General features: G+C 45.0%; 1 protein-coding gene across 2 annotated transcripts in view; it reads left to right on the top strand.

Moving 5' to 3' along the window:
- CAMTA1 (calmodulin binding transcription activator 1) overlaps positions 1 to 22759 on the top strand; it is a gene marked incomplete at both ends in the record, with an annotated part of 208992 nt that overhangs the window by 60959 nt on the left and 125274 nt on the right. For both annotated transcript variants that reach the window (XM_079545499.1, XM_079545500.1), the window contains one exon: positions 12499 to 12634. In XM_079545499.1, the coding sequence (XP_079401625.1) occupies positions 12499 to 12634 (136 nt within the window). The remainder of the gene's footprint in view (positions 1 to 12498; positions 12635 to 22759) is intronic.

The following is a 22759-nucleotide window of genomic DNA, read 5'->3' on the forward strand; positions in this document are numbered from 1 at the left end:
TGTCCTGGTCATGAAACGCTCAGATGAAACATGGCCGAGAGGCAGGTTGTTTTTTCATTGTCCCGCTTTCTTAGTTCTATTATGCAATATTCAGAGGGAAGCTCCTAAAAACCATCCGTGTGGCATCGCAGGGAGGGGACGCCGTGCTGGCCCAGCAGGGCACTGCCTGCACCGCGCAGCCGCTCCGGCTGGCTCGTGCCCTGTGTTGGCTCGGCACATTGCTGGTGCTCTGCAGCAGAAGCAGCGGTTTGGTGCTTCCCTTCCCTCCGCTGATGCTTTTCTGTTTCTGTAATCCTCACCTTCTCTGTTGCAGAGAAGCGCTCTGAGAGATGAAGGTTTGGCTGCCTCTTTTTTTCTGCTCCATGGGAGCGATGTTGTGTTAGAGGAGGAGTTATTGCCTTTGTTTTGTTGCTTTTAGTGCCGCTTCCCTGCTATGTTTCTGCTGAGCGGCCTTGTGACATCCAAACCAATAAGCAAGCCGTGCATTTTGGATTTTTTTAAATCTGTTTTTAGTGATTAACTCTGGTTGTTGCTGCTGCTGAGGAGCCACTCGTTGCAATGTTTTCGTTTGGCAACTTCAAAAGTTCCGTCTGAATCGGAGCAAAGTTCTGCCAGGATTTTGTGAACCATCACTGAGTTTCCTTGAAGCAATTTGGTTTCGAAAGAAAGTAAAAGTATGACACACGAAGCATTGCTACTTTTTTTATTATTATTATCTATCAAGTTATTTCTTCCCTAAGCCATCCTTCATCAGAAGTAAATCTGTTTCCTATTTCATCTCTGTTGCCTGATTCGGTATGGATTAGCATTTCTCACGCTGCGGAGCGTTTTCGCTCTGAGCCAAATCTCTCTTCACACAATAGATTGCCATCTTATAATGTAGGACTTATTTCTCCGTCACTTTAAAAGTCCTGCTTCATTAGCTCGGTGACTGTTTGGTAATTTGCAAAGTCACTTTCCCAAGTTTTAATACTCACTGGTGAAGAGTCCTCATAATAAATGCATTACATCCCAATGGCGTTGTGATGCCATCAGAAGTGGGAAAAATTAGAAGCGGTACTTAGATGTGACCTCGGGATAAGGGAGGCTGTGCAAGAGGTGGTGGGGATGGAGACGGGGCCCTGAGCATGTAAAGCAGCAAAACTTAATGGGCAGGTGGATTTTGGCTTTTGGGTTCGGTTAGAGCTGCTTCCTGGTGCTCTGCATTGTGGATTTGTGATTCTGAGCGGTTTGAAAAGTGGCAGAGCTCATATCTTGGTTCTCAGATCTGCATATTGCATTCAAGGCAATTGAAAAGAAATTGGGTGAGCACGAAGGTCATCTCATCTGCACTTGAAACGGGTTTGGGTGGGTGCAGAGATGTTCCATCGCGGTCATTACTGCAGCGCGGCTCTCTGTGCTGGATGGGACAGATGCAAATGAATACCTGAACTCCTCAGTCTGACAGTGTTTGCAGCGTGGAAACATGGGTTGTAATGGGAGTGTTTTATATTCATGAAAAAAGCAAACTCCCTGCTATTCAGAACGCTCAGTTGCAATGTGAGTGAATAAATTGTGTGTGCCCTTCCATCCCTGGCAGTAAAACATTCCCACCATCTTCCTCCCCAAAATCCTGTGCTGAAATTAAAGATGGTGTTTACAGTATTTCAGGGAGGTTTCAGTTTGCTCAACATTGCACAGAACCTCAGGAGAGCTGCAGTTTGACTGAGTTCTGCCGCTGAGACAGCAGAGATGCCTCATCCCTGGAGGTGCCCTAGGCCACGGATGTGTTCTGAGCAGCCTGAGCTGCTGGGAGCACTCGGGCATGGCATAGGGTATGATCTGGGGGGGCCTTAAGGTCCCCTTCAACCTCAGCCATCCTCTGGTTCCGTGATACGATTCTGTCAGAGCGTCACCGCGATTTTCTGTTGTGGATCCCCGAATGCCAGAGCCTTACGGAGCAGTTTTGCTCTGTTATCGCAGAAACTCCTCAAGGTCCCATGCGGTGTAGGGTCCATGCTGTCCTCAGGGTAGTTTAATTCTGCAGAGCTTTAAATGAAAATGCTCTGGAATACGTAACTATGGTTAAAGAAAGTATTCACGAGAGACTTTTTCCCCTGAATGAAAATCATAATTAAATTTCTTAATTATTTCTTAATTATTTCCATAAATTTCACAACGTATGCGTACACGGGGCTGCATTTTCTTTTTCTTTTTTTCTCTCGTTGCTTTTTAATCAGACCTTTCTTACTGAAACAAAAAGGACGAGATGGCAGTGCTGGCTCACACGCGTGCTGCACGATCCCAGCAAGGGCGCTCCTGGGAGGACGGTGCAGTGACCGGACACCAGAGAGATGCTGCTTTTGGCAGGGGAGCACAAACTGTTTTGGTCGGTGTTTTCAAACCTGCCTTGTGCCTTTTTTAGCAGCGCTTCTGGTGCCAGCGTGTAGGGAACAGCAATCACCTGACTGCTCGCTGTCAGCGTGAGCTGAGAAAATAACAGAGGAAAGAGCCAAACAGTGGGTCTTTAATTAAAGAGTCAGCCAACATTTACCCTTAGATGTCTGGCATGCTGCACGAGGCTTTGAAATTGTGATTGCAGCTTGCCATGTGGGTGTGACGTGGGGTTTTAAAAAGAGATTCGCACTCATTTAGATGATCTCAAATTAGGGTGCGATGGAAAAAGGATTTGCTATTATTAAAAGTCAGCTCCAGCTAAATTAATCTGAAAACATGTAATTTTATCTCAACTAAAAATACCGCAAAGTAATTAAATTCAGAAATGGGATGAGCTGAGAAGGTATAAGAAACGATAACCATCCGAATAAAACAATAATTGAGTTGCATTGTAAACAAAGTCCCGGAGGAATTCAAGGTTTTTTTTAGAAAGTTAGTTTATTATAAACTTTAAGTCAAGGATGCTTAACAGCTTGGTGTGTTTGGGAAATGGTTGACTGCATTCGTATTTGTGTATCAGCATAAAAAGGAGCGCTGGTGTCTCTGAGGGCCGTGGTGGTGAGATCTGAGGGTTCCTTCGTGTTGGCAGGTGCTGAGTGCTGGACGGAGGGAGGACCTGGGCACAGCCCGGCTCTCCGCGTGGCCGAGGGAGCAGGCAGTGGGGAGGTGAGCTGTCAGGGGATCCTCTGAGCCCTGTGACCAACTTAACGCATCGCTGGTGATGGCACACAGCCTGCGCGGCACCACTGTGTTACATTATGGATCCATCAACTCGTTAAGGCTGGAAGAGACCTCTAAGGTCATCCAGTTCAATCGTCCACTTACCACCAATACTGCCCACTGACCCATGTCCCTTACTACTGCATCTGCCTTAAACACCTCCAGGGACGGTGACCCCGCTGCTTCCCTGAGCAGTGCTGCGCCGCTCCTTCATCTGGAAAAGGTTTGCGGGAGCAGCGCAGAAATGTTTCCTTTCCATTTGCTAAAAATACCTTACTCTTAATTCTGAAAAATTACTGTATGGATCTCCATATTTCACAGGCCATAACCAGATTACTACCTTTTACTGGAATACTCCGTGTTAATGAAGACCGACTGGGATTACATAATAGGTTTCCTCCGAAGAAGGCATTATGTGGTTATTTTTTACTGTCTGGCATTCTAGTTAATTGCTTTGTCATCATTAATTGATGGAACTAAATTGATATGAATAAATAGATTACCTTCTCGAGGTTAATCTGAAAGACAGGAGGGGCTCCCAGGGGCGTTCAGCCACGCGCAGTCAGAGCTGCAGGAATGGAGCTCGGAAGGTGGGCCACCCCAGCGAGGTGTTCAAGAGCAGCTGCAGTCGTGAGAGGTGTGAGCATGAGGAACCTGTGGTGGGGTGACGGTCCTGTCTGTAGAGGAGCAGCGATTCGGTGCCAGTACGGGAGCTGCGGTTGTGGGGGAGAAGAGATCCTTTTTCATGCTAAAGAGTGAAGGGAGCGAAGGCAGACAGATGTGCCTGAGCACATCTTCCTGGGTGCTAATTTTAAGGGCATGCAAATGCATGTTGTCTTTAAAATGTGCAAACACATGGATGCTCACGTAGACAGAAATAACTTAGCAAATATTGCAAGGCTCAACTCCTGCTGACCTTCCTGCAGAGCAGTCGTGCTTTTCACAATGTTAGGAGGTGGTCGTTGGCAGCATCGCTGCGAGTTTGACTGTCATACAATATTTCTGACCAAATCAGAGCTGTAGGTCTTTGGCGTTGTGATTTGTGTCCAACAAGAGAGCAATCAATAACACAGAATAACTGTTAACACCAAGGAGTTCTGGAAACCCCATAGGTGCATTTGGAAATATAGATGAGATGGGCTCCCCTCAGCACAACAACAGAATTGGGATGATTAATATGGAAACAGCTTAAAGCATTCATGAGTTGTAAGAAGTAATTCTCAGTAAATCAAGCAGCATCCCCATAGGAGCAAGGAATAAGAACTAAATGAGGGCTAACAAGATTGATAAAGGTTCTTGAGCAAGAAAGAGATAAACACCAATTCTTTTAAAATTATATTTAAATGGACAAAGTTGATTCAGCCATCCTTCTTCATGCCTTGTACTAAGATTTAGGTCTATAGCACATCATTATATCAAGAAATAATTTTCCAAAAGACTTTTTAGCATTTCATATGCATTTCACTTAATGACAATTTTAATATTCTAGCTTTTTTCCTATACTGTTACAAGGAGGTTTCAATTGCTTGGCATACTGAGAAGTTCATAAAAATTGTTTCTGATTTTTTTTTCCAAATCTGGGATAGAGTTTCAAACCATCAGCATATGAATTATCACTTTATTGAAAGAAAAAAAGATTCCAAATACGGTTGTTAGCCTGCAGCTTGAACTACAGATAGAGCTCTGGGACAGCAGTTTCCAGAAGCATATTCCTGTTTAGTGAGCCGAATGAAAAGGTACTAAAAACAAATTCTGGCTTGCTGCTGTGGTAAAAAGAAAAGAGCTCCTCTGTCATGTCATATTATACAAACCGTGTGCATGAGGGGTATTGCCATTATTGACCAGAAGAAATACCAGACGTGATTTCAGCAGTAAGGAGGGCATGGCGGGGTGTACTGCAGCATGGTGTGGAACATCGAGGCACTGTGAGGGCTTCTGGCCCCGTTTTGGGGGATCATGGCCCCTTCTGAGAACACGTAGCCCAGTTGCCAGGAGTTGGATGCAGTGATCCTTGTGGGTCCCTTCCAGCTTGGGATATTCTGTGGTTCCATGATTCTGAAAAGTTGAAACTCCTGACCAGCAGACAATAAAAAGCCGCCCAGTAATGGAACTCTTCCTTATTAATTCTTTTTTGTATAGATTCGTTTGCAGTACATTAATTTCTAAGCGTGAATTTCCAGCTAATGAACCTCAGAGCCTCAGTTCTGTCTTTTATTTGGAGATAGAGGAGAGTGAGAAACTTCAGTGGGTTGGTTGTAGCTTTGTCTGTGTGTGTCAGATAACTCTGCTCTGCTCTGCTATCCCAACAGGAAAAGTTTGGAGAATCATATTTAACTCTGTCTAACAAGCCAAGTGGAACTGGTGCAACTGTGCCACTTAGATATTCTGAAGCTGCACCCTAGGCAAGGTCTAATAGAGTCTGTATTTACATGGGGAGTGCTGTGAGCCAAAGGCTCTGTTTGGACTCCAAAATCCATGAAGCTAATGGAAGTTCTTCCTCTGGCATAAAGGGTTTTGAATGAGGCTGCTCTTCTGCAGAGCTAATTTGGAAAGCATAGACCAGTGCTCCCAATCAATATGGCATATATTTATACGAGCAAAGTACATCAAACCACCCTGTGTACCGAGGTGATTTAAAATAACGCTTAACCTATAGCCTCCCTGGAAATTCTTTCAAGCTCTTTAATGAAGCATTTCTTCAGTAGATGTTTATTTTCTTTTTGTTGATATGTTTATGGTCCTGAGATGCAGATATTTGAGTCACGAAGCATGTCTGATAAATGGAGGCAGAAGAACAAGTTGTGGTGATGTGGGATATTTTGCAGTATTGCCAGTGCAGGTTCTGGCAGTGCAGCTGCCTGTTTCTGCATTTCTAGCCTTTGAGAGGTTCTTAATGTTCGATATTTTGGGCCATTTAAGATCATAATGGCACATAGAAATTGTTTCCTGAAAAAAAAAAAAAAATTGCTCTGAGTAAGAGTTTGGCTGTCAGCATTTTCCCAGAGCACTGTTTCCTAATGCAAAGTGCCCTACGGTGTGGACTGAGGAAGGATGGCATCCAGATGGAGGTGTGGGGGGAGGATGGGTGCCCCATCCCTGGAGGTGCTCAAAGCCAGGTTGGCTGGGGCCCTGGGCAGCCTCGCCTGGTGGGACCCCAGCCCACGGCAGGGGTTTCAAACGGGATGGTCTTTAAGGTCCCCTCCAACCCGAGCCATCCTATGATTGAGTGAGAGCATGGCAGGACCTTGAGCCTGCCTGGAGCTGGCACACGGCTGGGCTGTGCGGCCCAGTGCTTCTGCAGTTTGTTGGGCCAGGGCTTCTGTGGCTGCAGTTTGTTTCAGTTCCCAGCATGTATCCTGTTCTGATGGAGGTGCTTTACTTGGCCGCCCATAAACAGTCTGGTGATGCCTTCATACTGGTGTGTGCCCGTTCACTCGCGTTTGGTTAGAGCCGTAGGTAATTACTCTCATACTTAATGAACAGCATTAGTTTTATTGATGAACGCTGAGGCTACATGCTGGAAAGAGGAGGTAAGGATTAAGTTTTATGGCCTACTGCTGCTATGAAAAGGAGCATCTAGACACCAATTAATGTCCCCTTGATGGGATTAGTCATTGCATTAACTGCAACTCTGGATAAAATTGCTAAACCTGTTATTTTAGACTTTAACCTCTTACATTTTGCAGATATCAGATAAATTCACTTTTATCTTAAGTACAGATTATATTTAATGCTCAGGAGAAAAAATCCGGTGTGTTTGCATTTTTGTTGGATTTGCATCTGTTCCCATGTGGGTAAGAACATCTCTTCCAAAGTTTTTATTTCGTAAGTGAAGAGTTCAAAGGTCAGGCAAATTTCAGACATGATTTGGAATTCCCCCAAAGCCACGCTAACCATCTCAGCTTGGGGATGTGCTCAGATGGAGATTCCTCTTTCAGCTTTCAGTTTGGACTTCAGACTCCCGGTGAGCCATTGGTACGGTGGAGGAGAAATGTCAAGGCAAATGAAGACTTGCAGAGCAGCATTTCTCAGGGGAGAAATAACTTCTGTCATCAGATTTTTTCCCTGTTAAAACAAGAAACGGGAGATGAGGCCTTTCTAAAACTTGATGTCAGTCAGAAGGAATCGCAGCTGACAGTCACCATGTGTCTCTCCTACCCTGCAAGTAGGAGCTGTGATATAAGGGCTTTAAATGCTGCACATAGCAGAGAAAAGAAATTAATAGAAAGTTTATTTGAAACCCATCATCTGGAAGGTTTGATGGCACCCAGATGGAGCAGAGCTCTCCAAGATAAAAATGTGCCTGCCCGGGTTTCTGTGTGCCGTGGCTGTAACTGGAATGGGAGGCGCTGGGAGCGCTCGCTGTTGGCACTTCTCTCCACCCACGATCTCAGCCATCCTTCCATGTAGGTTCTCTGTGCTCACACTGGCTGTTCCTTCCCCTGCCCACCTCCCAACAGGCAGTGAGTGTTGATGCTGCTGGTGGACGAGCTTCAGGAGGCCATGGGGTTTGGAACCCAAGGGTTTGGAACAGACTGGATGTGATTCCCAGCAAAGCAAAGCGACCCGGCGACATGAACTGAAATAGATGATGCTTTTAAGCAAATTGACAGAGTACCGGATGAGGGAATTAGCGGACTGCATCATTCTTTTCAGATGTTATTACATACATTCTATGTTATTTTAAAACGCCCCGCACTGGCCGCACGCTATTTTTCTTAGTGTATTCAGACAGGTGTGTGATTTCCCAGGAGTATCGTAGCTCAGCCCTCCCTCTTTGGTTTAATTAACTTGAGGAGAATATTTTGAGAGGATTTTTTTTCAGTGTAACAGAGTGTTCCTTATGACCTCTTTGCCTCTCAGTGCTGGTGGGACCCGCCTGGACCTCATGCAGCACTGCTCATCTGAGGCCATTTCTGCTCTGCAGAGCTGCGCAGCTGTGGGCGCCCACTGCTTTTGGCCCTGATGGGCTTCAGACTTTCTTTTGTGGGTTTTGTTGTAAAGAACAGAGCGGCTTTAGATATCATAGAATCATATCAGAGGATCATAGAATGGCTTGAGTTGGAAGGGACCTCAAGGACCATCGAGCTTCAACCCCCCTCTCCTGCAGGTGGGGCTGCCAACCTCCACATTTAACGCTATCCCAGGCTGCCCAGGGCCTCATCTGACCTGGCCTTGAACACCTCCAGGCAGTTGAAATAAAGATGGGATGACACAATAAAAATCAGTTTTAGAGCAGTGGGCCTTCTAGGGGAAGGGTTTTTTCCTGTCATCCGGAGGAAAAAAAGCTCTCTTTTGTTGCTGCAATATCTGCAATTCCCTTTTGGCAACCGGAGCTCCCTCGGCAGTAAAACATAGTTTTCATTAAATGATATGTCTGACATTTACCAAATCTTTATGGACAATTTAGAGGGAACTAGTTGCATTGAGCAGCCTTATTAATATTGCAGTAACATGATTAGGGGAACATCGCGGTCATTTGGGCCGCGGGGGCTTTAATTTACGAGCACAGCGGAGAGGCGGATATGAAGCATCAGCTGACCGAAATATCTTAACCTTAATTTGTTTTCTCTTTGCTCTCTCCTTGTGTCTGTTCCACGCTCACAACAAGATGAGCCGCTTTAGATTTTCATTATCCCAGCAAATAACTTGATTAAAAGAACCAAACAAAAACCCCTCCAAATGGGGCTGGGGGGCGGAAGAAGGCGCACGCAGCTTCGTTCGGCCCCGTGCTGGGGATCCCTGCAGAGCCCAGGGGGACACACTTGAAAATAAGCCTGGCGTGGAATCTGGTGTCTCTTTCCGGGCTGTAGCAGGAACAACTTGGGCAAAAATAGCTCTTCTACTGCTGTGCCCATTTATCTGAGAGCCGTGGTGGTAAATAACAGGAGGAGAGAGGGAAGCATCTCAAATCTCATCAATACTTAAGACAAAAGGCTCTCTGCTCTGCAATTATTCTTCCTGTCCTTTTCCCTCCTTCCCCCAGGCCACAAACAAGCAACCTAAATAGAGATCAGGCAGCTTTTAAATGCCACAGACTCATAAAAGAAGGAAATTCAAAGTTGTAACAGAGCCTTCTCTCGTTGCGTGCTTGGTGCTATTTTGGGCCATCAGCAAGTAGGCTATCCTGCAAGCTCCACACAGTGGGACCAGCAATAATTGCACCGGCTGTGGCAGCGCAGTGCCCTGCTGTGAGCTCCAGCCCTTCCCTGCTGCTCTGCCACTCAGCTCTGGGGCAGCCTGAGGGCCGCGGGTGCTGGGGATGGGCAGCTGCACAGCCCCATTAAAATGCTCTTTGATTATTTTCAGTTTTGTCCTGCGTTCATGAACAGAGCACTGTGGAGCTGCAGATTAGCTCCTAATCAAATTGCTGTTATCATTCCAGTTCTGCTTCTTGCTGCTGTGGTTCCAGGTGGAGTTTTAGCACGCAGGAGAGCAGTTGCTTTTTGTGACTGATGCCACGCACAGGATCCCGCCTTACTTCAGATGCAGACTTCTCACAAACTCCTCTGGAGCGGACTGGTGGGAAATTACAGCCGCAGAGCAGTTGGTGCTCAAGCTTACAGCTCCTTCCTCCCTTCTGCAGAGGTGCAGGTGAAGCCTTTGTATTTGGCTTTAGCAGTAACACCTCCAGAGGAGACCTGAGCTCCGCACCCGCTGTGTGCCCAGCGCTGCTATCAGCCCTCGATCTGCCGCGTCCCGCAGCAGCCATCAATTTATTGCTCTTGGCTGTACTTGAGCAAGAGAGATAAGCACAGGAGATCTTCCCTCTCTATTTTTTCCTACAGGAAGAGAAATATAGCAGCAATGTATATCAGGTTAGAATTGCCTCTCGTTTTATGAAGATATCTTTAGAAACCAGCTGTTTTCCACGAGCATTAAACTGCCTTGATACACTGCTATCAGAATCGACAGCTCCAGAGATTTCCAAGAGATTTTGTTCTATCGTGTTTTATTTTATTTTGTGTAAATTTTGTTAACTGTTTTCCAGTGACCTCTGACTGTGTTCTTTTTTATCACAGAAATAAAAGAACAAAAAACTGATTTCAGCCTTGCAAAATCCCAGCAAGGAGCAAGGTTGCGCAGCTCAACCTTGTGGTCTCTCCACTCCTCATCCAAAATGAGGAGTATTTTACTTCCATGTCAACATGTTCAAGACCTCCAAGCAGGCTGTAGGACTTGTCTCAGTCAGTCGGTGGACTTGCTGTCTTCTTTACAGGGAGGAGGAGAGGATGAGTTGCTGGGGAGCGCCTGAGGTTCTGTTGCAGGTTATAGTAGGGTTAGGGTTATAAATGTTTGCATATGCAAGAAAAAATCTGTTATTTCTGTACTGATGATGGCTTGTATTTCAGCCTTATGGAGGTACCCATGCCATACAGGCTGTGATCTAAAGGACTTTTTTAAATTTCGTGTATTTATTTATTTCCACCCCTTTCACGGGCTGCTTCCCTGAGACGGATAACTGGGCTGGATTCGTTGGGTTGACCGTTTCATTGTGAGGATCAGCTGGCACAAAACCCTCTGCTTCCCACTGCTAAACGTGGCTGTGGATACACAAACTGTTGTTACACAGTAAGAAGGAAGGGGACAGACTCTTCAGCAGGCCCTGCTGTGATAGTGCAAGTGGGAATGGTTTCCAACTAAAAGAGGGGAGATTTAGGTTGGATTTAAGGAAGAAGTTCTTTACAATGAGGTGCTGAGGCACCAGCACAGGGGGCCCAGAGAGGTGGTGCTGCCCCATCCCTGGGCGTAGCCAAGGTCAGGCTGCAGGGCTCTGAGCACTGGTGGAGCTGTGGATGTCCTGTGTGTAGCAGGAGTGGGACAACGTGACCTTTTAGGGTCCCTTCCAATTCAAATGATTCTGTGATCCTACGCAGATTGTCTGGGGAGGGGAATACTGTGTTTTTGTTTGGGTTCCACGAATGAAGATTTCCCTGTGATCACAAACACCTTTTCTTGTGAGCTGAGTTCCCGTAGTGTTTGTTGGCCTCTGAATGCATCCCATCCAAACTCGGTGCTTCTTCCACATGTGAACTGATAGGAATGCAAGTGAGAAACCAAACACGTCCTGTAGCCGCTCTGTGACACAGCGGCAAGGATGCAGCAAAACAAAGCATCCATCATTACTGCCTTCTAAACTTCCTGCTGTTCTGCTGTGGTCACGAGGCAGAAGTGTTCCTCGGGAAGGGCGTCCCACCATCCCTCACCAAAGCCTCTTGCTGGTATGGGCAGTGTACCTTTTTAATAGAAGTGCCTCTCCTCCCAATTCCAGAAGAGGAAATAAATGCATAAATGTATAAGAATGTGCAGTACGTGGACACAGAAGGCCTGTTGTGACGCACTGTCACACACTGTTGTGCTGTTTCTCTGAGGGAAAGCAGTGTAACAGAGGGTTCCCTCTCCCAGGAAGGACCCTGTTTGCTCACTGTGTGTCTGTGGGTTCAGGAGCTGTGCTTTATCGCGTGTCTCCAGCCAAGGACTGCCTATGGAAGTTGTTTATTGCAGCTGCTGCTAATGTTGTTTTTCTTTCTGTTCTTGGTGTTCTAAAACAAAATTACTGTGACTAATGTACCACTGTAAATTTCTGCAGCATCTACAGTGCTGCTGTCTGCGTGTGATGCATGGTGTCTTTTTAGTGTATTTTTTTAGTATTTCAGCAGAGATGCCCCTTTTGTGTGTTGGCTTAGCAAATGGCAAAGCACTTCTGTGAAATGCAGTGCAGCAAGAAGGCGTTAAGTCCTGTCTGCTGGACAGATGTCCGTGTTTCTTTACTGATACCCTAAAGTGTCAGTGTGCTTCTTAAGAGGAAAATGTTTTCATACATCTCTAAAGTCACGTTGCTCAAAAAAGAGAGTTATCCCACATCTGACATAGATCTGAGTGCAAACAGTGAAAGTGATGTATGAACTGACGCTTTTCAGCTCCTGGTGCTGTGTGAGAGGCACCGGTGTGACCTGACCCTGCACAGGCACTGAGAACAGAGATTTCTCCCCCCCCAGAAATAATGCCTTTTTATCTCTGCGCTTTTCTTTCCTTCTAATTTTCAGTTTGTATTTGAGCCCGAGAATAGCAGCCCTTGCAAAGTCATCGTCATTCTTATTTCTTCCTTCTTTTTTACACCAGCCGTTGGCACTTTGTTACACGCCGGACTCTAAAGTAAAACTTGGCAGGCTGTAAAACATAGTTAACCTGATTCAAAGCGGCGAAAGGTGAAAAAGAAAGAGGTGCCAAATATGGAATATTGCTTTTCTACAGAGACTTTCCTCGCTCTGCAGCGCGCTGTTTCATAAGTTCTCTTGGAGTGTTTTTTGCCTTATCTCATTCTTTGTTTCTGGTTTGCAGACCGCAGAATGGTTCTATGATCCTGTATAATAGGAAGAAGGTGAAGTACAGGAAAGATGGGTATTGCTGGAAAAAAAGGAAAGATGGGAAAACCACCCGAGAGGATCACATGAAGCTGAAAGTCCAAGGAGTGGAGGTAGGAGAACTTTGCAAGTATTCTCCCATTTTTTTCACGTGGAAGCTGTGTGTTTGTGATTGATTCTCACCAAACAGGTAATTTTCACAGTAATTGTCATCGTTTTGCATATGCTCATTAAGAGTTGCTCTTAGAATGTGCAGAAATGGATTTTCTATTGAATTTAGACCAGAATCAGACTCTGCTTGAGAGAATGTTTTGAAAGAGACTGTTGCTCTACTGATGTTCCTTAGCAACTCAAAAAAAATCAGACGGATCATTTCACCTGACGCGGTGTTTCTGGAACGAGCCTGTTTGTTCTAAAATATGTCATCGTTTGACATAACCATTCTCTTACAATCTGTGTGTGAGAAATGAGCTATTGGATCGCATCAATCACTTCTGATGCGCAGATGTGGATTAAAAAAATGAGGGTTTTTAATTTTTTTACTGTATTAAATGGGAATTGCGTGTTCTGGTGGTTGGAGTCCTGATGCAAAGTTGGTTCTTAAGACAACAAGACTGTTCCCTGCGTTAATGCCGACCTTTGGGCCAAAAAAAGGATGAGGAAATGTTCGGCAGCACGGTGTAGCTGTGTTACCCAGAAATGCTCTGATTTCAGCAAATGAATAGTGAAGCTGTAAGGGTATATATTTGTATAAGCTGTATTGATTTCTGTAGTTAATAGACTGTGAGCACCACTATGGATCTGAGGCTGCACCCGTTTGTGCAGGCACAGCACAGAACAGTTTGTGGCGTTGCGAGGAATTGGTGCTGCCGAAGGGCCAGCGAGGTTCTGCCCACCCTGGGTGGGAGCAGCAGCTGCACGGCGGCCTTGTGCTCGCGTCACATCCGCGGAGCTGCGTTCAGCATGCGCTGCTCCCAGCAGTTGGGTGCATGGAATGCGTTCCGTGCTCACGCTCCCTTCTAGGCAATTTGTCATTCTTACATTCTGTCTGTTTTAATGAGGTTTTTGGTTTTAAAATAGTATTAAATGGATTGCATTATATTACACCAGGGAGACATAACTTTGTTCCATAATTTTTACATCCAATAACAATGTTTTATTATGACAAGCCAAAAAAAAAGTCAGCATAATAGAAATTGTAGTTTGTTTTTGTTTAGTGTTTGCAGAACGGGATTTAATTAAGTTCCATGAACTTTAACAATGCAGAATACCAAAACCTGCGCCGCAAACTTCAGCTGTAGGACAGCAACCTTTGACAACCACACATATGCATTCTTCAGTGAACACTTCCTGATGGCTTTTTTTTTCTAAATAGGGTGATCAGCCATTAGTACCTGACTTCTTGTATGTCTGCACCTACCGCATTGAAGTCAAATACTTCTACTCTGAGTGCAGTAATTCCTATTTTGCTGCTTCTAGAAGGTAACACACCTTTAATGGAATGTACAAAGGGTCAGAGAATGCACCAATTTGGAGTTTCTTTCAGTGGTCAATCACTTTCACCACTTAAGAAAATAAGGGTCATAGTGATTTCCTTCTGATTTGAATGTGTCTGAGTTCAGCCACTCATTCTTATGTCTTTCTCCACTTTAAGAGCCCCTTAGTACTTTATATTTAGCCTCCAAGGAGATACCTGTGCCCTCTAATCCAACCTGTCTTTCAGGCTTCTTAACGTGAAGCCTAATAGGCAGAACCTGGGCCTCCTTGTTGTGATAAATGTGGGACTCACTCTGTGCTGCAGTGCCAGGGGTCTCCCAGCAGGTAACGCAGTGCACAAGCACGGATCTGGTTCCTGCATCAATGCTGTGGACAATTAATGGGATTTTCATCGGGCCCCCAAACTGGTGGAACACAATTTCTACATAATTCTATGCATTAGGTAGCAAAAGGGGAGTATCAGAATCCAGATTGATCATTCAGGTGATTGATTCAGGTAGCAGTGATTGATGTCAGGAGAAAATAAACCCACCTGAACAACCAAAGAGAGATTCAGGTTCCAATCAGAAAGTTAACTCCAGCATACATTTGGAGCTAGGAGAGCTGGATCCATTGTGGAAATCTCTCCTGTTCTTTGAGTACGTCCCAGTCGCTTGTCTTTCAGCTTTGCTGACTTAATTCCAGCTGAAACAGGCAAAAATGAGTGCTAATAAGTAACAGTCTGGGTCTGGTGCACCATTCCAGTGTTTTCTGAAGGCTGTAGGACAGGTTTCCCTGCAGGATGAGCTCAGGTTCGCTCCACTCTGCTGCACCGCAGTGCTTTTCTCTCCAGCCCACTCTTAGGTCTTGTTGCTACCTGCTTGCTCATTTTGCTGACAGTGTTGCATCTAATAATTGCTACAGATCTGAGTTCTGAACCATGTAGAAAAAGTTAATTTTCTTGACCCCAAAATGTTACTTGGAAAGAATGATGTATTTTAACCTAGCTCAGGGCACCCTGCACTGCTGCTTCATGGATAGAGTACGTTGTTATGTTTCTGATCCCATCCTAACTGGAAGTGATGTTCTTTACTTGGATGCAGGCAACAGATTTAAAATAATAAAAAAAGACCCTTTTAAAAGTTGGAATGATATTGTTGTTAACCACATTAGAGTTTAACAGGGCATGAAATAACTGTCTGCCTTGTGGCACTGCCAGATCGCGTTCGCTGTTCTTGCAGCCAGAAGATAAATAGGTATCATGGCCGTACTGATGGAAAAATACAAAGACAGCCAAGAACACAGATCGTGTCCAAATCAAGTTTTGGGAACGGCAGTTGCTAGGTAAAAAGGAAAAACACGTTGGCCCATACGAGCACTGGCCAGCCAATTCTGAAACGTTCTTTGTGTGAGTGGATTTTACCACTAATGGCTTTCTGAGTTCGATACAGGGAATGGCTTCTGCATCTGTCCCAGATTTGGGTAAGGAAAAAAAATGGAAGCAGTTGCACTTTGGGATCTTCGTGTTCATCCGTACCATGCAGAGGGATTTGGTGAGCGTGGACAATAAAGAAAAACTAGAAAATCTAGGAAGGGGAATAAACTAATTAATCAAGCAGATGCTAAGTGATAACTGCCTGAAATGCTTAAGCTGCTGCCTCACTTAGCATCACTATGAGTAAGGGGTTTGGATATTACTTGGTTAATCTGGTGCACAATCCTCTTAGAAAATGCTTGATAAACCAGAAAGAAGTTAATTTGGCCTTTCCCTTAATATACATCTTTGTGCAATTCTTTGTGGAATCTATTAAAAATCTCCAGTCCGTGATCCTTTTTAAAATTCTAATTAATTAGGATCCCTGGTGATATGTTCCTAATCAATTCACATAATTAAAAATTTTAACTAATAAATAAGGAGTAAGTTGAAATAGCTGTCAAATAGTTGCAGCCTGGTGCTGCTATTGGTTGTGGTTGGGCTGCAGGGCGCTTGGTGCATTTGCTGCTCCTTTTTCCATGCATCTTTCCAGGTGTCCATCAATTTCACATCCATACAAATTGGTTGCTCCTGCAATTAACGCGTGGTTGTATTTTTGTGGGAAATATCCCCGTGTTTTGAAAGGCTGGCACAGATGCTCTTGCTCTTTATCCTATATTGAAAACAGGTTTGTTCTTTCCAAATCCCATTGCCTGAAGAGAAGTTAGAGCAAATGGCTCTGCTGAATTTCAGGCAGAGCTCCGACCTTCTGAGCCGCTCTGAGCATAAGCAGCGCTGCCTGGGATGCGGTTGTGCCAAATTGCTGCCATGAACCTGCTGCCCTACCGAAATCCAGTGGTGGTAGCAGCAGCAGCACCGCTTTGTGCGCTGCCTCTCATCTCCATACTTGTGTGGAAGAGGAGCAGTGCTGTCTGCTGGACAGTGAGGACCCCCCTCTGCAGCCCCAGTTCGTTAGCGAGGCGGGTTCATCAGTTTTGATTTAGTCTGGCACCACTGATTTAAGATTGGAGCGATCAGAGAACAAGATGAGCGCGTTAAGCTTGTAGGTTTGAAATGTCTTGTTCTCTAATGTATAGATGTGTGTTATCTCAGTACAATATGACAATCTTTATGAATTTCTTAAAAAAAAAAAAAAAAAGGTAAAACTTGATCTAAGTCTTATTAAGAGAGAAACTCCCTTGTGGGGATGGAGATGCAGAATACCAATTTTGTATGCAGGACTTGTATTTAATTATTATCATAACAGTCCCTTAACACTGTTACAGATTAGTCCACAAGGACACAAATGGAAGTTTTAGATTATTCAATTACTACAGAAACTCTGGAATATCACTGTCAGGACTTGACAGAGGCTCCTTCAGCTCGCCGTGAGCCCGGCCTGGCGCGCGGTGCGATAACGCCGCGATTCGCGCAGCGCTGAGCTGCAAATGCACAGTGGCGACTTCTCCTTTTAGGAGGTGACCAAGTGGGCTTTCCTGCATTATGCAAAGAACCCATCGCGGAATATTAAACCAAAGATGTTTTTACCTTTCAATTCCCCATCAGTGAAATGTACGTGTAAGTTATTACTGGAGGGCGAAAGCAACAAGCAACTTCTGAGATCACACGCTCAGCAGCACTAATCTTGTAAACTATTCCTAGGACAGCCTGATCCAATTCGCTTTAATTTACATGGGCTTTACTCCCCCTCAGAGGTGAGCTGCGTAGTTTGCAAACTAATTAGGATTACATTGTTCAGTCAGGCTGCTTAATGCATTCCAGAAAAATACTGCGGAATGGCTTTGGAGAAGAAATTAGAGTTTAATGTGAAAGGCTTTCTGAAAATATTACACACATATGTGCATACATTAACACAAAAAAGCACAGCCCTGAATTGAAAGGAGAAAAATTGCTCGGGAGTAGTGACAGTTCCTATACAAATCTATTCTTTATCATCGCTATTAAGGATTTTTTTTCCTTAGGTCGCTGGAAATATTTAACTTCTGCCATATGATTTCTAACCAGAATCCCCCTTCATCTCCTGCAATTCATTGGAGGCACAGAGCATAGGAGTGTCTCCCCACTTACGGTTTGTGTCCCACAGCTCTGATGTCCCTCATGACCGTAAGGCCCGGCTCCGACCCATGCGGAGCTCCTGCAGAGCAGCCGGGCAGTGCTGGAGTGAGGGGTCGGCTCCTCATGTCTGAAGGGCGTCTGGGTCATCATTGGATCTGCAGTGAGTCACCCAGGAACCTCTTCCAAAGAGGTCACACGTATCAATCACTCACGTTCTGTACTGGGATCCCAATGCGTGCACTTACAGTAGCATCAATTCACAGCAAACGTTGGTGGGTTCTGGCATCATTTTGCAGCACTCGCTGTGTTTTGGGCAGCTTCGACCCCGTAACCACCCAACCTTCTGCTGCTGTAGCTTATTCTGCAGTTTGAGCTGCCAGGAGCAATGGAGGGCCGTGGGGCATGAGGAATGGTGACTGCTGCACAGGGCAGCTCTGCAGTAGCAATGCAGGCAGTGGTTTTGCAATGGACTGCATCACCCCTTTTTTCCTGTTTAGTAACTAACGGGAATAAAGCTGAGCCACGTGCCGTAGGATTGCAATTCAAATTCATTCACTGAGGTCTGAGCATTTTTCATTTCGCATGTAAAGGCAGTTTCTATGTAAATTGTTCCAAAAGAATCTCTGTGGACTAATGACATTAGCGTCGGGACAGATTGAAATGGTTTGAGTAATTGATACTACAGCTACATCACGATGCTGTAAATGGTAAGAAAGATGGTAGATCAAAGAGTTCTCCCCTCTTTCAGCGGTCCTTCTTAAATAAAACATTAGAGCAAGTGCACAGATAGGGAACGAGCAAACAGCCCCTCCTGCCCTGCCCTGAGACGTGAGGTTGGTGTCACCCGAAGCCTGCAGCACAAATGCACGTTGACATTTATATTGACTTTTTCCATTTAGAGAAATTTGAAATTAAATATATTTTCTGCCAGCTCTGTGGAAAAATCCATTTATGAAAGCAAAATCCAATAGGAGATCTAAAGATTGGTGGGCAGAAATGAAATATTTTGAGAATAAAATATATGGAGATTGGATTGTTGGATCTATGCTCTATTTAACATGCTGAGGGCTGGAGAGGAACGCTGAGGTTTATTGCTCTGAACTTTATCCCGATGGCTGCAGTTTAGATGAGGAACTTTAAAGCAAAATGAAAATGAGTATTTGGGGGTCAGAGACAATGTTCTGCATTTACTTTTTTGGACCACCCTTAATTTCCATGGGTGTCCCTACAGGCACTCAGAAGGACTCGGCGTGGGCTGGTTTGGTGTTTTTGCGCCTGCAGTGACCTTGCAGTAGATTGCAGTAAGCACCAGTTTCTGTAGCACTGAAGCAAAGCTGCTGCGAAGGGCAACGCTGCGCTTCCACGTGAGATGAAGAGGTTCACTTTTTTCTGTAGGGATCCGTTTGATTGCACAGAGGATCCAGATGATGAAGCAGTGTGTGTCTTGTAATCTTGTAATTGCACTGTTGGCTGTGACGGAGATAAGAACTTCCCCTGGAAAGGAGGAACTCCTGTGTTGTTCTGCTACACTTCTGGCCTTTTAATGTGTTTATTTTTATTTATTTATTTTGTGGTGTGTTAGAAAGGAAATCAAATCACATTTGCTGTGTTGCTGCTAATTTTGTATGCATCAGAGATGCATTAAACATTTTCATTTCCTGAGTTCGTGTTCAGAAGACAAAAGTGTACACTGGGAGGGGAAGCAGGAAGATGTGAGTCACGTTCAGAGGTCGGGAGGCTCTGGAGGTCCTAAATAAAATCCGGTATTGTCTTCGTACAGCAGAAAAGAACCCAAGGATACAGGAGCCATAAACAGAGGGAATGAAAGTGTAAAACCAATATGGTCGAAATCAAGTTACTTGTTTGTAAGTAGTGTTGGTACAACTGGTGTGGGATTGGTTATGACTCAGTATTCGCTTAAAAAAAAGGAAAGAAAGCAAAAATAGTCCAGAGCACAGTAAAGTTCAATGATTCTGTGATGGAAGTTCCAGATGCCACCTGGTGTTGCCTCATCCCTACCATCTCCCTGCCACACATCGGGTTTCTGTGCTGGTCAGTGTGTGTGCAGGGAGGAGCCCTTATCCAAAAGACAATTCCTGTCATGTAACAGGGGACACTGAACACAGTTAACAGTGGAGAAGTGGACAGAACAGCATTTCAATTTGGCTTTGTCTCTCCGTGTGCACTTCTTACTGGCCACCACTTGGTAGGACACTATTTATTTTTTGCCGACAAGAGATGTGAATTAGCCAATGTTTGCACAACTCTTTGAAACACAGAGCATTGCCTGCAAACTAACACCCTCTTGTAAGAAATGGAACTGAATGAAGAGAAATGGAGTTATATTGGCCCATTCCCATTTTTAAAGCCAGGTCCTGGTTGTTCCTTGGGACACGCTGTTACTTCTTCCGTGTGTTCTGATGTGTGCTCACAGTCCTCTGCAATTGTGTATACCTGTTCTTAATGGCAAAGCTGTGTGCATGAAGGCTGCAGAGCTGAAATCCCCTGTGGTGGAGGTGGGAAGCTTTCAGTGCTGCTGGATGCAGCGCGTCTGTGAGCAGCAGACGGTCAGAGTGATGCTGATCTGTTCAGCTGGATGCTTTGTCAGATTTTTGTATGTGGTCTCACTTCAGTGGCCAACTGTTTGCAAAATAGGAAGAGCCTGGACCAGCTCTCAGAAAATAGCCTGGTTGCAAAAGCATTAAAAAAAGAAAAAAAGAAAAAGCAAGCAGGCATCTTAAACTAAAACAGCCCTAATGAAATATTAGCCCCTGCTGCAACATGGCTGAGATAAGGGTCGGTGGTGTGAGGGGCAGACAGGGCTGAGGTCGGTGATGTTTTCCAGTCACAAATATGCAGCATCTGAGAGCATGGTACAGGCAGCTGCCCGTGAACCAAATATCTGTTCTACAACAAAAAAGCACAAGTGATCCTGTCAGCAATTAAGGTAATGTAGGAAATGCAAATTACTGCATTTGAGGAAAAAAAAAAATTCTACTCTCTGCTTGTCTTAAAAATGCCACGGACATTAGGTTGCGTTTAGCAACTGCCTCATTTGTGCAGAATATCCTTCCCTTATAATTGTATGATAATGTATTCATTCATCTCCGTGTTTTCATATTTCTGCTGCCATCGCGTGGCTGCTGAGGATGAACAGCAGCCTGTGGGCCAGCATCCCTGCCACAGCGGAGCCCCGGGGCCGCCGGGGGCTGCAGAGCCGTGGAAGGGGTTGGGATTCTGCTGCATCTTCAGGCACTGGGAGGCACTGCTGCCTGCCGGGAGAGCGGCTGGGTCTCAGCACGGTGCCGGCTGCCTTTGGTGGTTGATGGGGCTTCGCGTCCCCTCTGGGGCTTCTGGTGTTCCTACCAACCTAATGCTCACTATGGCACAGTAAGGAACAGCATGCCCACCATATCGTACCAGACATGGGCACTCTGGTGATACTTCAGGTTTTTACTCTCCTTTCTGCATCAAGATGAGATTGTTTGCGTGCGAGGTAGACCTGTTCCTGTCCCAGTTCAGAGGCTTCAACTCCTGGCTGTGTTGTGTGGGACCTTTCATGAACAAAAAACCCAATTGTTTACCTAAACGCTTCTGTTAAGCACTTGGGGGTGGGGGGCAGTGCTGATGTGTGAGAACAGAACCTTTCACTGGCTGAGGACAGCGGTGCCCCTCCATGTAGCTGTTCTTGCCCCTCACTGCAGCAAATACGGTGCGTTTTCCATAAAAGGCCCGTGCTGCTAAGGACTGCAACATTTTAGGGTACTATAAATGTTCTGAAGATTATGTCTTCTGTCTGACCTAAGTATATTTTATAATGCCGCGTGGGTGTTTCTGTTTATGGTTACACTTTGCCTGCTGTTTTTTTATGTGCCTATTGCCATAAACAAATTCTGAAGAAATGAGAAAGAAAGAAAGAACAGATGTATACGTAAGCACGGGAAGGTTGTTACACAATGCTTGTGATTTGGCTGCGCTTGGCTGCCATTCTCCTGCTCTGACTCTTTTGTGTGCATGATGTAAGCAAGTGCTTTGCCCTTTCCGTGCCCTTTTGACAGCCAGGCTCATTGTGATCCTAGGGGACAGTTTTCCCAGCAGTATGTAATGCTACCCGTCACGGCCACAGCCATTTATTTTAGTTTATTTCCTCGAAGTAGAAACAAGCTCCTGAGCTTAAAAAGATGAAATACGTCCTCCTCTCCTGCCCTGCATCACGTCCCTTCCTACACGTCCTCTCAGACAGGAGGCTTTGCCCAGTGCTCATTAGGCTTAATTTTAACAACGGTTCTGCTTTGTTCAGCTTTTGTAGGCTATAAGGCAAGGAGTCGCAGACCCCTTTGGAAAACAAATGAATGGTATCAGCCGTAACTGAACTTTCTCAGGATGTGTGGGGCTCCATCCTGCCCACAGCCACAGGAGCACTGCAGGCCTGCTGTTCTGCTTTTAGATTTCAGTGTCTTTCCAATCTCTCCTCGTTAGAGTAACAAAGAACACATTCCTAATTACAACCATTTTTGTGTTAAATCATGAACTTTCTTGATGATGTTGACTGAAGTTTGTGTCCCCCGTGATCCCTTCCCATTTCCATCCCCTGGGGCACACAGAGGCCTTTCAATATCTCCTTTTCCACGCTTTTGAATTTTTTGATCTACTGTAGTGGCATACGATATATGGAAAAGTTTTGATTGCAAATCTGAAAACTAAAGTTTTATTAATAGCTGTAGGGCACTGGAATTAATACTTACGTGAGTTCTCATGTCAATTCAAAGCATTTAAAAATCCAGCAGTGGTTGAGATTGTTCTATATATAGCAACTTTATTTGAATAGTCCTATGTAGCTTTCAAAGTAAATATTAATTCCCTTATGCTATAAACTGTTATTTATTGTGACAGAAAGCCATAAAGTTATTTTACTAGAATATAGCCAGTAAATTGCACATCCTAGATGAGATACAGCACACATTGAATTTCAGCAGCAATTACCCAACATACTTTAGACAAGTCAGTATTAAACACACTTGAATATGAGTTGCAGCCCGAGCTTATGCAGAAAATCCTCCTTAACCATTCTCCAGCCAAAGCTGGACCTGTTGGGGGGAGATGGCCCTCAGGTTGCAGCCAGAGCAGCCCAGAGTCAGAGACTGAAGTGCACAGAGCCATGAAGCAGTAACTCATCAATAGCATTCCTTGCATTTTGACTTATGTAGTTACC

This window comes from Tetrao urogallus, assembly GCF_951394365.1.
Source record: "Tetrao urogallus genome assembly, chromosome: 21".
Lineage (NCBI taxonomy): Eukaryota > Metazoa > Chordata > Aves > Galliformes > Phasianidae > Tetrao > Tetrao urogallus.